General features: G+C 42.1%; 1 protein-coding gene across 1 annotated transcript; it reads right to left on the reverse strand.

Annotated features, from left to right (window-relative positions):
• Positions 1–410: 410 nt before the first annotated feature.
• On the reverse strand, positions 411–14,845 carry ETNPPL (ethanolamine-phosphate phospho-lyase). Its single transcript, XM_067297089.1, has 13 exons — positions 14,789–14,845; positions 12,346–12,464; positions 12,009–12,168; positions 11,088–11,162; positions 9,482–9,575; positions 8,443–8,559; positions 6,607–6,689; positions 5,443–5,668; positions 4,638–4,792; positions 3,745–3,834; positions 3,434–3,564; positions 2,841–2,908; positions 411–1,984 (listed from the first exon to the last, which is right to left on the reverse strand). Exons 1-13 carry the CDS (start codon positions 14,842–14,844, stop codon positions 1,853–1,855), a joined length of 1,506 nt encoding a protein of 501 aa, XP_067153190.1. The 5' UTR covers position 14,845; the 3' UTR covers positions 411–1,852.
• Positions 14,846–17,238: the final 2,393 nt, after the last annotated feature.

The raw sequence follows: 17,238 nt of genomic DNA on the forward strand, positions 1-17,238 counted from the left end.
AACAGTTTAAAGTGCCATGGAAATATGCCTTTGGTATGCTCATTGTAGTAGGTTAGTCTTTCAATGGATTGTCTAGTCCGAAGAAAATCCTCCTCCTCCTCCAAATTAGGTTTATTTAGGTCTTTGTGTAGTTTTATTCTGGAAATTGTATTCTGGTGCCCTTTCTGGTAAAGAGTCAGCAGGGGTCCAATCCAGTTTACAGCGTGGCCGCACAAGAAGTTGAATTGTGGCGGCTGAGGTAATGTCTAGCTTGGAGGGTAAGAGTTGCTTACATAGTATAGCCGGTTCTGCTTTGGCATGGAGAGCACCCCAGGCCAAAACTAAAGTTATTTTCCTCATCAAATGGGTGTTAATAAGGAATAAACTTAAAACAAAAACAAAAAAAAACCTTTGTGGAGGACTTCATAATTACAAGAGATTTATTTGAGGGAATTATTAAAGAATCATGAAATAGAAAATAAGCCAGCTTGATGATGATGGAAGAAGTTACACAGGTAACATCAATATTAATATAGTAAATGGTGGAAAATACAAAGCTAGGTAAGGTGCTCAATTTTCAGTCATATCAGTAGAGTCCATAGCAGCAATTACAAAAGAGCAGAACTTGGGATATGAAAATTAAACAGGAGATATATTTTTGTCTTTTCCCTGAAGTACAAACCATTTGTAAAACCCTCAGTGTGTTTCATAGAGCGGGGTTGTGCATGTTAAGAAAGAAAAGCAGGGCTTGAGTGTTCTCATGGAAATTTAGCACTAACAAGGCAGCAAGGAAGTCGAAGGTGTCTGTAGCACAGATAGGTAGTGGCTGCAAAGTGGTTGCACGCCTATTCTATGCGGTGGTCCTCTCATTTTAGTAGTCTATCAAATTAGCATAGCCAATTATGTATCAGGATCCCGTGCAACCACTAGGCAACTCTTCATCTCCAATGACAAAAAGTAGCAGCACTGTTAGGAAAGGATGAGGCACTAGTTCCTTTGACTTTCAAAACATCTAAAAGTCATGGGAATGTGAGCTGGCCTGTCCCTGGGAACCTCATTTTCAAGACCTGCAGGTTAAATTCAATCAGTGTATCTGAAATTACGTGTACTCTGCTTGCATATTTTGTGAACTGTGAGAGGGTTCAGTATATAAACTTTCAAAAAGATTCATAAAATCTTACTCTATATAAATAGTCATCTATAAAAGTTGCTTTATCCATAGAAAATTATGATCCAAATTCTTCATTTTCTCTGAACACGAAGTGAGGGTGCCTTGCATAAACATTGTGTCTCTACACACACAGTGGTAGACTCTTGGTAGAGCATCGTTGACATTAACAAAGCTACACCAATTTGCATCGGCTGGGAATATGGTCCATAGGACCTAAGCCGTACTGGAAGATAATAATGATTTCTCTCTCAAGCATTGTTTTGTGAATTCAGCCATTAAAACATGGGAATTAATTAACATCTCAATATTACATATTGAAATTTAAAATATTCTAAAAACAGCATGTTAAGCATAATAGATTAATAGGTGCTTGCATGTTGGTTAAGCAGTAGTTCAGATTCTGTGTAACATGGGTAAATCCACAGATTTCACTGAGTTTTTTGTGCCTATGTCAAGCCTTCGATCAGCACCAAGGAACTGAAATTAGGTATCATATGTCCATTCTGTCACATCTAGATTTCAGGCCACTTGTCATGTGTCTGAAAATGTATTTTAAACTCCTAATGAAGCTAATAGGAATTTAACCAGCCTAAGAAAGGTAGGACTGGGCTTCAAACAGATCATAGGACTTGGACTATTGCACTCATCATCTCAATAGCAAACAGGAAACAAATTTAAACTGAAGAAGGAAACTTCTCCTCTTCATGTTCGTAGTCTTTTACTTGACACTGAGCGTTTATCAGAATAAAAACCATTTTCTTGTCTGCAGGCAGCTCCATTGATATGGCTGATGCTTTCATTAACAGACTCTGGTTGGGAATTCCCTTCATTTGTCTGAAACACAAATGAGATGTCAATGAAGGTGCGTGCATTTCTTTCAATGGGCTGCTATTAAACTTGGTTCTGCCTGACTCCCTTCTTGTAGTGGCATAACTTCTTACCTTTGAAAGAAATTGAACTGAGCGTGTGCAGCAGTGTGTAAGAGGAGTTTTGCACCCCAAATCTAGTATTATTTAGAGAGTCAATAATCCATAGGATCTCTGCCTTAATTATTACCTCCATGGGCAGTTGAGCTACTGCCTTCTTGCCATTTGCAGCACCACTGGAAAACTTGCCAAAGGACAGCTCAGCGAGCTTTTGGAAAACACAGGCGGTGATATGTATTTTTAAGGGTGTGAGAAATTATATATGATTTGTCCAAAGGTGGTGCTGCAGCCTAATAAGTCCTAGCTTGGATGCATGGCAGCCGTTCGCACTCACAGACCTACAGGAGAAACGAAACCCTTGGAACGGTCTGCGAGCTTGGAGGCCTTCCAGGCTGAAGGCTTGCTTGGAAAGCCAAACACCCATCGGTAGCACTTCATACCTAGAACTAGTATCATTCTGGCCTGCTTAGCTCACAAGTGTGTGCAGTCCAGAGACTGGTTGATCTTGTTTGCCATGGGCTTGGGGCCATGGGCTTGTCTGTAAGATGTTTCTTGTTTTAGATCTCTGTTGTTCAGCTCTTTTTAGATTTGCCCCAGTAACACAATTCTCTCAGGTTTCTTTTAAGAGATTACATTGTAATCTCCGTTTCAATGCATAGAACTACTTATGCCACCAAAAATGAAGACATGTTCTACTGAAGTCATTCATACTTGCTTCGCCAAACACCTATTTGATTAAGATATCAAAAAAACTCAAAACATACTTTTCTTTCGCACTGTGCATTTGTAGATGCATCATTTCCTGTCTTCATTCCAGTTGCCACTTCCATTTCTTAAAAAAAAAAAAAAAAAAAAGATCAGGGAAAGTATATGGTCTGTTTAACAGCTGACTGAGGTCCAAAAATATCTAACTGACTATTTTTGCTATGCATTTATTACACAGTAGAATAATACAAGAAAATGAATACTTCCTAAAACATTATTTTGAGGAAATGCGATTGATACACCAGGATTGTGTAGCTTGTGGGTGTTTAGAGAAGAGAGTGAAATTAGCAAGCTTAATCATGGTACAGGGGTTTAGGTAGACCTTGTAGAGCTGAATTCTGGCTATGTCCACCAGCTTGCTGCTAGTCTAACTCCATTTGTTTAAATCTTCTCAGGAGATAGGGAGCATTCAATCTAGGAAAGGCTTGGGGAGTCTTTATGCTAATAGTATACAACAGTTCAGACAAGGAGTAAAAAACATAATTGATTTTTCCTTACATGTAATGGCCTAGATTATGGTACTGTAGGTGGTGTTTCTAAGGTGTCATTTGGAAATGAACAAAGAGGAATATTCTCTGGAAAGCATACATACCTGTGAGAAGTACATCAATTTTGTCCACTACGTGTTTTGCATCTTCCATAGTGAAACACATTGGTGGTTTAAATTTTAGTATATTTCTGTGGGGTCCATCTGCACTAAGAAGGATTTGCTGTTCCTTCAGCCTGTGGAAAAAGTAAACAGCTGTGTAAAACACAGGTACAAAATTATATTGTGTTCTGTCAGATGCTTCAGGCCAGTTAGGTTTTAACTTTTTTGCTTTTTCTAGTACTATATTATCAAAAACTACACAAATATAAACTGAAATTAATGAGTAACTGCTATGGAAGTCTTAAAAAAATTACTTGTAAATAAGTTGAAGGGCTTCAGCTGTGGCTGGTGTTCTCTTTTGCTGATCCTTCACCAGATCCACTCCAACAAACAATCCAACACCCCTAGAGTACAGAGAAGGATAAAGAAATTTGAAATCCACTTTCAGTAATCCAAGCCTTCTGCTACAAATATAGATCTAATAACTGCATTTCCATTCCTGGGGCGAAGAGGGGAGTCAGAAAGAGACTAGACTTTCTGTTCTGTCATCTTTTGGCACTGATTACTTCAGATGATCAAGTGGGATAACAGATATTTCTGGATAAATAAATTTAGCTGGCTCATTAAGGTTACTTGGCCAGTTAAGAATGACAGAAGGCTTTTCTTTCTCTCTTATCCTGCCAACATCAAACCAGGGAGCTGTGGAAGACAGATGATCAAGAACAATTAAAAAAAGGCAAAAAAACCACAAGAACCTGAAGTTTGTGCAGTTGCTAATGATCTTTCATGGTGACTGTTAGTTGATGGGGAAGCTTACCCAGAACAAGTCATAGCTCTGTCATCATGGTACTAACCTGAGTTGAGGGAAACCCATGGCAACATCTCCAAATGAAGTGGACCAGAGATTTGAACAAGATCTCCATCATCCCAAGGAGCATCCTGACAACCAAGCTATTGCAAGTGGATGGATCTTCCCCCCCCCCCCCCCCCTAGAGTCTGTTTAGTAGCTAGGTTTACACCCTAACTAACTAGATGAATGGAAACTTTTACTAAAAAGTTTTTTTACAGTATGAGTTTTGGGTAGTCCAATTTCAAAAAGAGCGCATAATCATGACATACTTCTGTGTCCCCCCCACCCCAAACTGACTGGTTTTTCTATCACAATTATCGTTCTCCTTGAAACATTGAAACACCACAAGGCGCCTACCTGATATCTCCCACTAAGGGATGCTTCTGCTTTTGTTCAGTCAGCAATTCAAGGAGATAATTTCCTACACGAGTAGCATTTCCTTGGAGATCTTCTTTTTCTATTACTTCTAGTACAGCCATACCAATAGCACAAGACACTGGATTGCCTCCAAACTGATAGCAAAGACAAATAGGAAAACAAAACACAAAGCCCATCAGAAACACTCATCTGTGTCTGTCCTTGTAGTTTTCCCTTGCCCCCTCCTGCTTGGCATGAGTGGGGAAAGCTTAAAGAGGTGGTGATTTTGTGCTGAGCAGCTTGTGAGGGAAGGCAGTGTGGAGCTCAGTTCCCTCTGCTTTGTGCAGTGCAGCAAAGCCCAAATGGCAGAGCTCCTGGTTCCTCAGCTTTGAGTTTTGGTAGGCTGAAGATTTCACAGCTCAAGTGTTCAAGCGGCTCTCGTGCTTTCCTGATTTCATCTGTGGGCAAATTGCTCATGTGAAGAGTAATCGGTGAAGTGATCCAAATAGCTCTTTAATTCAAATCAGGGGGAATTCATGGTAGCTGATAGGAAGGCTCAGTCCCAGTAGGTGAAAGAAGACTCAATAAACAAGAAGAGAACTGCTCCTTTATGGTATGCATGCAGCTCAAAGGGTCACTGTTTTGTGAGGTGACACCTGGACTGTGAGGTCCACCAGGACCTAGAGATGGATGCACATGTTAGCAGACTGTCGTTATCTCTAGCCCTATAAACTGAACAACTTGTACAACCACCAAATGTAGACCAAAGTGAAAAGAAGAGACAAACCTTAATCTAGAAACTTACTGTATTAAAATACTCCAATCCAGAGGCACCAAAAGCTTCAGCAATTTCCCTTGTTGTGACTACACAAGACATAGGGTGGCCATTGCCAATAGGTTTTCCCATGGTAACAATGTCAGGCACAAAGTCTTCACCTTGCAGTTGGAAAGCCCAGAAATGTTTCCCCACTCTTCCAAAGCCAACTTGGACCTCATCAGCTATGAATACGCCACCAGCCGCATGCACGTATCTGAAAACAAATAGAATAGTTCGAATGACTAACTGCAGAACTGGTCTCAAGTAGCCAGTTTAGAACAAGGGAGTTTATACTACAGAAATTCTCAGATATGAGACCAAATTAGGAAAAAAGGAAAGAATTTGTTTCCTGAAACACAACTTCAGTACCAAACTTCCATACTGCAATCCTGACAACTGTGTTCAGAAGCTGTTTATGTGGCCAAAGCCCCAGGCATGTGTCCCATCAATCTGTGTTAAAAGAGGTTGGTTTTTCCTCTTTTCTCTCAAAGACTGCTGCCAGGACCCTGCTTTCAGGGATATTCTGAGCTCTGGGTCACAAGTGGATGGACTGCAGTTTTCCTTTGCTGTAGCACTTGAGTCTTTTATTGTTCTGGCTCTTACTCTGGTCTGAATGAATCTACAGTTAATTCCAAAGAGTCTGACAAATACCCACAACTACTTTTATGACTGTGTTTAAATGACTCCATTTCAAGCCAATGGTTTTGCTTTTAGTGTGACAATATGGAGATGGAGCGTGCAACTATAACTGGAAACTTACCAAACATAGCTATAAATTTCAATTGATAGAACATTTAGTTCACTAAATGTTAAGAAAAAATATCTGATATTTTGATGCAAAATAGGGGTACTGTAATGGTACTGCAGGGCTACCTCTCTGATGGTTCAACTTCATCTTCCATCAAATTTATGGCCTGAGGATTAAAGATAGAAAAGGAAAGATAATTATCCAGCTAAAAATAATTTTATTTTTAGTCAGGTGATTTTCCATAAAAAATAGAAGTGGAATCTTACTCTTCAAAAGTAAAAAGAAATCACAGATAACTAAGAATAAGAGTGGGTGATAGCTGAATTGACTGGATAAACCTATAGTGAAAACCTGTTTCTTTGGTTAATTTTCCAGTTATGCCCGTTTTGAAGAGATGTACGTACTCTGCTGCTTTCTGGAAGTAGCCCACAGGTGGAATTACTTGGCCTCCACAGCTCTGCATGGATTCAGCTATGAAGGCAGCAATCTACAAAAAACAAACTCAGGTAAGAGCTGTGTTCATTTATTTGGCCTTTGCACAAATTTCTAACAGTCTAGGAATAAATGTTTAAAGTATGCCTTAATTTAATCACGCAATGGATTGGACAGCTTGAGAACAGCTATAGCTAGAGAATTTACTTATCTTTTAATCTGGGGTGCCCAAATTTGCAGTAGCCAGGGCCACCTTTGCAACCTGATAGAAATACAAGGACCTTAGTTAAGTCCTGGTCCTACAGCTGTTGAAGATGCTTACTGGTGACAGTGGATATTGGATCAGGCTCCTAGCATCTCTGTAAATTTATTAACAAATTTGAATTTACAGGGGGCACATAACAGTATTTGCCGTTTTCCCCAAGAGGTGAATAAAACTTGCTTAATGTCAAGGCTTTCCAGTAATAAGTATATGTGGTGATCAGCTTTATTGTCAATCTACAATGCCAGGAAGAGATGGACAGAACCTGAATTGTAAGATGACCTGAGGCTATGCTTTGGGCACCCCTGCCTAATGCAAACAACTAAACCAGTAAAATGTCAGCATGAGGCGCTTGACAAAAGAGGAGAAAAATTCTACAGGTGAAATAATTCCAGTTGCTAGGAATGAAAAAGAAAGTTATTTCAAGTCAGGAAGGGCAAGAGCAGCGGATCAAATACACTGGAACATCAAAATTTTGTTTCTTGTCAACATGTCTATGCAGCAGAGATACGATATTACCCCGAAGTGTCAGCATAAGTCTGCTATTTAAGGGATTGCATCCCACACCACTTGTGAACCCCTCCCTGAGCATCAACAGGTGTCTCTGGGCTGGTGCAGTCTTCCTGGAAACAAGGCCGAGCAGTAACGTGTAAAGAACCGTACACTATATTTGAAGAGGCATGCTACGGCCAAAGAGTACGAAGCTTCCCATAGTATGTGAGGCTTAGCCTTTAGCACAACTTGTCCTGCCACAGGTCTATGCCACCAAAACCTAAGAAATATGCAAAAGAAAGGAAACAGAGGAAGAAAAAACAAAACTATCCGTTAGTAGAGAATAAAAAAAGCTGATGAAGAATCTAAAAGAAGGGTGATATAAGTCCATTGGACTAGAAGGGAACATGTCCCAATATCCACTGAAGTCTCCTCTGACTTCAGTGGGCTTTGAAACAAGCCCTACATGTCTCAAAATGCTAGTGTCATCCTACCGAACATTAACACACATTTTAAGTAAACCTGTTTAGAAAGTATCTGCTTTTTATCAAGATTATCTTGCATATGGTTAAAAGGTACATCCTTTTTAGATGACTCTGAAGTTGTCTTAAGTAAATAGAATGAGAAATTTAGTATCAAGATTTTATCTAGCATACTTTTTCCATGTGCTGGATCCTTTTATATGTCATTGCTAGAACTTTTGCTGTAGTTTCTTAGCTGACTTCCAAACTTGCCTGTGCTATAAAATATTTACAATCTCCTGATTCAAAATCTAGAATAAGGAAGTAAACTGGTTTGGTTTTATCTGCTCATTTACAACTGTATTATCAATCCTGTCTTACCATTTTCATTGATGCCTAGAAAAATTATGATAAGAGCATCAGGTAGAAAAATGGCACATTTTGAACATAGAATCCATCACAGAAAAATGAGAGGAAGGGGAAAGCAAGGTAAACTAAGCATAGAGAAACATGACCTTTGTCTCCTGTTTCATGCCCCTTATGCTATCCTTAATAGATGAAGTTTCAGCATTTCTAGAGCACAAAACACATACCTTGCGTCCGTTCTTCTGTGTTTCTTCAATAATCTTTTTCACCTCTTCAGCATAAGCACTTGCTGGATCTGGGTGGTCTTCTCTATATTTTCCTCTGTAGATGTCTGGAGAGGGAGCCTGAAAAGACCAGACTTCTAAAAAGAAGCCTAGGCTTCTGCAAAACATTTACTTTCTGTTTCTTTTATATTCCTCTGTTTTTGGAAGAGGACATAGTTCTGTCTTTCCACACAGATACATAATAGAGTTAGCACATTCTCAGTTTCTACATGGAACTGCAAAAAATATTTATAGGATCTTAAACTTGAACCCAGCCCTGTGATGTGTTCAGCATTACAGGCCACAACTACTGAAAGAGCCATCTGCCTCATCTACCTTTTCAAGACCCTCCCTCCTCTCCCCCAAGTTGTAATACCAAGTCCTCATCCATGATCTTATTTGAGGTTCTTGCAGAAAGATCCATTTCTGCAACTGGTAAATGGTGTTGGGAGAGGTTCAGCAGATAAAGGAAAGGAAAAATTACAGAAAGGTGGCTATTCTGGGAGTATACAAAGAGATCTAGATGGGAAAGGACTGCATGTAGTCCTGTGTATTACTCTGGGCTGAGAATGCTTTTTGTCTCCATAAGATATGCAAGAAGATTAGGCTGATGAATTGGATACCTATAAGCTCTATACCCTGGTCTGTGTGCATATGTGGGCTCTGTCTTTACAGTCTTTGGAAGTAGATTCAAAAGTCCTGCATTTCTGTAGCCTAATTAACACAACAGATATTGGCTATATTTTTTTTCAAACTGAGCAACTATACAGTGCAATGACTTGGGAACCGTGTAGCACTGTGCAGGAATTCAGCCTCATAGCTAAAGAATTCCCTTTTAGAAATCCAAAAGCAAACAATTTTGCTGTATTTAATCCACTGATAAATGGTCAAGAGTATGTATTCTGACAATTAACAAAACAGAATGAAAGTACATTTACACCAGAAGTTGGTAATTGGTGCATAACAAGCATAACAATGACAAAAGGCAAAAAAACACACTTACCACATGCACAAACTCCTTCTTGCTGTCCTTTTCCAGCTGATTAAATTTATAGGGACTGATGTCAATCAGAGATGTAACGTGGCCATGGTAAGCACTGTGTGAGTGTTAAATATCAAAGTCACTTTTCACCAAATTTATGGAAGAGCTAAATTTACAACTGTGTCCATAAATAATCCAGCATAAGAGACTGTATCTGCAATACAGTGGCACTGTTTGTGAAGGGATTTGTTTTAATTCACTCAGTCCTTCTCCCAAAGGCAATGTGAAATTTGCTGCTGACTTTAATTCAGTAGCAAGGCTGGAAACAGGAGTCAGATTTTTCCTTGCATGCGATCAGGTGCCAGGATGGGGACAGAGCGAGATGATGTCCCCTGGATTGCCCGACCTCTGGTACCCATAGCAACCTTACCAGTTAAACACAAGAAATGAGGAAATGCAACCTTTAAACTCTATGCATTGAGGGAATAAACACTTTCATTCAACCATAATCTTGAAGCAAAGGAAACCTCAACCCAAAGCAAAGGCATGTCACAATCTTATAGTAACACACACGTAGGGGTAGAGAAAATATTTTTGCCTTCCTTTTTCTTCTTTACAGCTTTCTATTATTCAGTCAATAAAATCTGTCAGAGGTCACAAAGGAAGGCCAGAAAGCCCACTGTGGCTGGGACTGTAGCTGTAACAAAAGTCTCCAGAGCCTTGGAACTTGGGTGAAGAAATACTTGTGATGTTCAGGAAAACAAGACTTTGCAATTAGACAAAATGACTGAGCCAGCTCTGTCATCAGTTTCTCCTGGCTGCAGCTACTGTCAGCGGCCCCAAAGCTTGCTGCCACGTGCGTCAAGGAGGGCTAACGGGGATCCAACTGTGGCTGAATCCAGTGAGCTTTGTGCCGCTCAGGTAGAGACTCGTGGTCTTGCAGTTGCTCTACCTGGAATGTGTGATCCCAACGTGAGAAAAAGATCCAGCCCTGCACCAGTGTAACCAGTGTAACGGCAGCCTCCAGAATAGGGAAACCTGGAGGCTTGGTTGACAGCCCTCCCCATGGCTGACAGCTGTTTCTCCTGATTTTGGAACTGCTTTGTTTTGCCTGCATATTTATGTCTTCATTGGAGAAGAGCTGAACGCTGGTGCAGCAGGTGATCAGCACTACTGCAGAGCTACAGAATCTCTCTTCTAGACCACTGTATACATATGTATTTGCACAAAAAGAAACATTTCTAGCAGAGAGAGCCAGGCAGAAAGCCTGTTTCCAGAACAGTGCAGTGGCTAGACCACTCACTGCCATGTGACTGAATGTAACACTCGGGTCCCTGGCCTAAATTACTTTGGGCGTCTCTGTGGGAAATGCTGTGTAGCAGGTGACTGGCCTGCTGGGGTGACTGACAATCCCCATTTTTCAGAAGTCTTCAAAACTTGTGTTTAGCCAAATGTGGAATAGGAACACTGTTTCCTGACCTGTTCTAGTAGGAAAGCAACGAAGCTTTCCTTTCCGTGGGCTGTACAGTACAAACAGCAGGCGGCTTGCCGCAAAGCCACCTTTGCCCTTTTGAAGAAATTGCAGCAGTGACTTGCTGTGCTCACGTAAGCTGTCCTATATACTTACTTTTCAAGGGTGATCACATCTTGATGCCCACGGTACTGCCGAGCCAGTCGCAAAGCAAGATCATTTGCTTCAGACCTGCATAACAACAGATACTAGAGGACTGTACATCCACAAAAAAGTGAGCAAGCTCTTACTATAAAACTTTTATTCTAACACAGAAGAGGCATGGATATAACCAACCAACACAGCAGGCTCTCTAACTATACAGATTAGAAGGCTAAGGTTGAGACTGTGTAATGCCCTGTAGAGAGGGAGTAAAACCAGTGCTTTGTATAAACAGTGAACAAAGAGATGCTTTATTTCCCTCCCCCTGTTTACTTGTCGATATTTACCTCCCCTTGGTACAAACGAGACCACTTCAGAGAGCAGCCAGCAGCTGAGAGAACAACGTGACTGCGAAACCCCAGCCTGTAGCAGCGGTGTTTCCCACCCTCCGTGTGGGCTGGAGTCTCCTCAGCGCTTGCACCCTCAGGAAGCAGGAGGCATGAACCTGCTCCCAATACCAAGAACCAGATTTTAAACCTGACTCGTAGCAGCCCCTCTGTTCTCAGGTTCCTGCATTTTACCTGCTTTGGCAAAGTAAGTGATCGCAGACTAAAGGAACACTCCTGCCTTCAAAGGGCATATGTCAGTTTACACGTAGTATTCACCAATTTGCAGGGTCTAATTTACTTTTTTCCCCCCTTTTTTGCATAACATGCAGCAGACCAGCTTCATGTTTTTGTTCTCTTATATTGAGTCATCATACTAAACATGACAGCTGCAAATACAAAGGATCCTTTAATCAGTACGGGAAATATTTTTGTTGCTTTTACTAAGTCCTACTTTACTGAATTTAAGATTTAGACGAAGCTTTTCTGAGTGTACATCTTAAACAGGAACAAAATAGTCATAATGAAAAAAATAAATATTCAGACATACCCAGAGTTAACAAAATAGCAAACTGAGAGCTTCTCTGGCAGGGTGGCTGTGAGACGCTGAGCGTACTGCACAAGGTTGTCGTGCAGGAACCGGGAATTTGTATTGAGCAGTTCCATCTGTTTTGTGGCAGCCTTTATCACATACGGATGACTGTGGCCAACTAAAGAAGAAAATGATTAATTATTACTAGCAAACAGTCAGTTACTGAGCCGCACAACGAGGTTCAGAGAAGCGTTGTGAACATAGCATCAGCACTTGGAAGAAGTGTCTTATGATTCCTATTAGAAATGAAGTAAACACCAGCAACAGAAGCAGTCTTACAAGTTAAACTGCTTACCGTGTGCAACGTTGTTGATACAGTCTAAGTATTTTTCTCCGTTCTCATCAAACATATACTGGCCCTGAGCACGCACTATCTTCAGAGGGTCCTTGGCAAAGAAAACTTTGCAGGAAGGCCTAAAAAATGTATAGAACAACACTGTTTTAGTTTTCTGTGTGGTTCCCTCCTCCTTTGAGTGTTGAGAGGGTTGATCTTTTGCAGCTCTGGAGATGACTGCCTCTCTCTGCAAAGAGCTTGTGAGTAGTTTAGAAGCTGGGCAAGTGGGGCTGCCACTGAGATAAAAAATGTTGCCCACCACCCGCAGTAGGAACAGAAGTAGGTCTTTGATAAGGGCATTTTCAAATCCTAATTCCGTCTTGTAAGTGGCTTCACAGGAGCATGGCAAATGCAAGCCATTCCATGGCCTTATACGTCCGTCTGTGTTTCTAGGATGTAGTTCTGTTTGTTTACATGTCTCATGAACATGTATAGTCAATTAGCTCTCTGGGAATAGAACTAAGCGGTTAAGAATTGTTTTATGCTATAGCCAAAAATTTATTACGCAATGGGTGACTGTACTGTATAGAGGTCACATTCAAGATCAAAACACTAATGCATTGCAGGATTAATTTTCAGAGGTGCTGAGCAGGTTCTAAAATCTCTGTTTCTCAGCCTGTATGGATAAAGTCTTTAAAAGTAGTTTTTATAAGCATTTAAATATCACTGGCTTCTAACACAGAATTATCCAAAATACCTTTTAAACGTGCTCTTTTTTTTGCTTTTTTTCTTTTTGTTCTTTTTTTTTCTCTCCCCTCCCCCCCCCCGAGAACATTCCAGCTATACTGATATGTTGAATGATGTTACTGAGCAGAAGGAAAGAGTTCCAAACTTTTTGCAATGTTTATGTGGCTTCAGATAAACATAGTTGTTTCCAAGTAACTTAAACAGTGCTGGTATTGCAGCCATGTTGTATGGTATATTGAGACTGTGAACTATTGAGCCTAAATGTGACTCACAGAAAGTGAAGTCATTTACGTTCTCTCACAGTTTCTAGCCCTGTTGCACAGATCTTCTCTGACATCTTTGACAACTCCTCTACTGCACTTTAAAAGCAGCGCGCATCATCCTCAAGGGTCACTTCTTGACTACAGTTTTCCCTTCTAGTAGGTGTCAGTCCTTTCCGTGAGAGCTCCTTGTTGCGTGCCCAACACAGCCCAGTTCTGTCATCCTTGCCAGGCAAGATTCCCTTAACATACAGCTGGCCCCAAAACATAACTTAATATGCGTGTTTTATGAAGCCGTTGATTTTTATGAATCTTTAGTTAGCTTTCTATATAGCCTACATATTTAGGGTATAACTTGCAAACAGCCAGCATTCACTTTAACATTCTGGACTTATTTTTCACTTGGCAACACCTACTGAAGTAGGAATTAGAATTGCCCCTTCTGGAGGAAATAACGTTGCAGTAAGGAGGGATCAGATATATGTATAACCAGGACCATTGTTCAGATCAGAATTGCACCTTCCTGTGTTTCCCCCAATTATCCTTGTTCAAGAAATTTCCTGAGCTTCATATAACACAAAGGTATATTTTTCAAGAGCATTCAGTTTCCTCACAAACTAACTGTGCAGTAGCATTTAAAAAAAGTATGTCCAGATACCATATTCTGTCTTTGATCCGCTATCACCGCTATTAAAAAAGTGAAGTAGCTTTTTATGTGCTGTGTTTAAATGACTGCATTTTCCTCCCCAGGAATTAGTAGTGGCCCAAAGATTTAGCTATCAGAATGCCAAACTAAAGAGCTAACTTGTTATTTTCTTCCCCCCCTCAGTCACCAACCATGAGGACTTGCTGCTTACCTGGGATGTCTCAAATTTCCTACAGACGCTCTAAGCTGCTTTGCAACAGAAACAGAAGATACTGTGGTGGTTTAGCATTCAGGGATTGGCTGAGGAGCGCTTAATTCCCCAGAGCCCCACCAAGACGTGTCAGACCCGTCCCCGCTTCCAAGGTGAGCGAGGTGCTGTCGCGGTCCCTGACTCGGGGTGGTGGGCGAGGGGCTGCTCGCAGCCACCGCCTCAGCGCTGCGAGTGCCACGGGTGTGCGCTCGGGCTGCTTCTGCTTTGAAGCTTGATGACTTACTTGTCAAATGCAATTCTGATTTGAACCTCTATGGAAAAAACAGTTATTTGCACTTATACCCTTAGCCAAAATTTCCAGTTTGTGCCATGCGGGTCCTACTGGGTACTGTCGTCTCCATGGGGGCCATACGCTCCTTCAGAAGAGCTTGCTGGTCTTTGCAAAGGTGACATTTTATATACACACAGACACACAAAAGTGTGCACTTTGTGCCTGGGTCCCCCGCGGATGGCAGCGAAGCCAGGTGGCCCCACGGGGCGCCCCGGCAGCCGCAGCCCTTGCCCGGCCCCGCAGCGCAGCCCGTCCGGGGCCGCCCCTACCCGATGTGCTTCCTCCGCAGCGCGAGGGTCTCTGCCTTGCTGTAGGGCTCCCCCATCCTGCCGTCCGGGCTGAGCCGCACCGCCCCGCCGCCTTTTTAAGCTTGCGCCCAAACCCCTCCTCCCTCCCTCCCTCCCTCCCTCCCTCCCGGCCCTCGTGCCGCCTCCGCCCCGCACGGTTTTCTTTGGGTTTATGCGAGGCGTAGCGAGGGGTTGCTGATAAGCGCCGCTGCGCGCCCGCCTGGAGTCATTCTGCCCGGATGGTTATCACACGGCGCCGGAGCCACGGGCTGGGCTCCTCAGGGTTTTGGTTAAGATTTTCTAGGAATAACTGTATAACAGCAAAATAGCATAAAGTTGCAGAGCAACGAACTACTTGTTGAATTCTACTCAAAATTTCTTACTGTGTGGGGAATGTAGGAAAGCAAAATAGCCATGCGTCTCAGATAGGCTGCTGCTCTGTGCCTGCTATTGCTCTCGTTTCATCATTCATTCTGGTTTTCAAATCACTTCTGCTATAGACATCATCTTGGGGGACTCCAAATGGTTAATTTAATCAAAAATAGGGTCACAATTCAAGGACCTTCTCAGTTCAGCTACTAATCTCCCAGAATCTGTTCATAAGTACAGGGTGAGATATAAAGTCAATATCCTTATTTCCTGCAAGGCACAGCAAATTAGTAAGAGCTATTTTTTGCTGTGTTTTTATACATGTAAGTAGAATAAGGCTCTAACCTTTGAAGTAAGAGCTCGACTGCTGTGATGTGCTGGTGCATCCTTTCTAGTGTAGCCTCAGATGTTCTAGTGCAGCCTAACACTTGGATGCCTTTCAAATTAAAGTACTGAGGTAGAATTGGCCACATTTGCTTCAATGTGGTATTTCGTAATGGTTACACTTGATAACCATGTCAGTGGGCATTAAAGATCATGAGAAAAGGAGGGCACAATTTCTTTAGGAAGAATGGCTGATTTTCACTTTGATATGCATCTCATTTCAAAATGTCAAGTGAAACAGCTGGGGGCACGCCTCGGCTTTCCTTTCCCTCCACCATGCGTGCGCCCACTCGTCCGTCTGGAGGCTGGTCCTTGAGCCGCGAGGGCAGACAGCAGCGAAACCTGCGCCCCATGTCCCTGCTACTGCATCCGTGCCAGGCTGTGCCACCTGCAATGCTGTATTTGGAAGACTTTTCAGAGAGGTATTTAAATTAGGTGATGCCAAGTGTTGGTGGTACTGTCTTTTCTAGACTGGTAGCCAGTAAGTCATCCTCCTTTTTGCAGATGAGGAAACGCAGTTCTTGATTTTTATATATATTTTATATCTCTGCCAGAAAAACCACCTTTCTTTCTGCTTTTCTAGCCTATAGCACCAGCATTTCTTTTTCTGCAGGCATATTCTTGAGCCTTGTGTTCTTCAGACAATGTTAATTTTGAAGCTTTGCAGCTTGCATGTTCCTGCATTCCTGCTTCATCAGAAACCTCAGCTCACCAGCTAGCGTAACAGACATGTAAGCTCCAGCACTTGCAGCATTTGCAGTACCATGAGCAGCCAACCCCCCATGTCCCAGCTGAATCGGGGGCTGCCTGTCTTCCAAGCTTTGTCCAGGTAGAAGGCAGGGACATACGAAACGTGAGGGGGTTCCCAAAGCCGTCAGTTGGGGTCGTATTGTACATTATGTACTGGATCTAATTGCAACCCCTTCACAAAAGTGTTGTAAGGAAAAACTAGAGCCCAGACATCGTTTCCCTGGTAAATCACTGCATGCAAGTCTGTGAATGAATCTGAAGGCATTTAAGGACAAATGATTTTTGTTCCACTCTGTGCATGTCTGCCCTCTGTTGGTAAAGAGCACATCCTCATCCTTCACCCAGTGACTGCTGGAAATATTAATGCTGAAAGATTTCTGCAGCTTATACTGTCCTGCCGATTCTTGCTCTCTCAGAGACCCAGGCCACGGACTGCTGTAAAAGACATGTAAGCTACAGTGCTTTTACTCCTTTTGCCAGGCAGCACAAAGGTGTATCAGTAGCCAACCCAGCTAACATCAGGGTTTTCTGTTCCAGGATTTAGCAAATGAAAGCTCGTTCACAGTTACGCTAGCAGTTGCTTGAAGAGATACCAAACTTTATCGGGAAAGCTCAGGCTGGTGTGTGAAATAGCTTGTTAGAAAGTGGATTGCTTCTCCATCCCTTCATAGCCATGGAAAGATACTAGCAGCCAAGAGGACACCCCTCCCTTTTGACTCATGATTCGTGAACGCTCTTTTGATGTAATCAGCAGGAAAAGCTTGCCAAGTTAGTGTACAGAGCAGATGAGGTCTCTTTCCCCTGATAGCTGAGAAAAGACTGTAGGAGATTATAGCTGCCTGATACACAGGCTTTGCAGCACTTTTTCACTTGGTATTGTAAGACCTTTCCCTCTCCTCTCACATGCCCATGTAACACCATGGAGTAAG

This window comes from Apteryx mantelli, chromosome 5, assembly GCF_036417845.1.
Source record: "Apteryx mantelli isolate bAptMan1 chromosome 5, bAptMan1.hap1, whole genome shotgun sequence".
NCBI classification, from domain to species: domain Eukaryota; kingdom Metazoa; phylum Chordata; class Aves; order Apterygiformes; family Apterygidae; genus Apteryx; species Apteryx mantelli.

Coding starts and splice junctions, on each gene's coding strand:
- ETNPPL (XM_067297089.1), bottom strand. CDS start 14,844: ATGGGGGAGCCCTACAGCAAGGCAGAGACCCTCGCGCTGCGGAGGAAG. Junction 11,163..12,008: donor TGCTATTTTGTTAACTCTGG/GTATGTCTGAAT, acceptor GTTGTTATGCAG/GTCTGAAGCAAATGATCTTG. Junction 3,565..3,744: donor GCCCTTCAACTTATTTACAA/GTAATTTTTTTA, acceptor CTTTTTCCACAG/GCTGAAGGAACAGCAAATCC.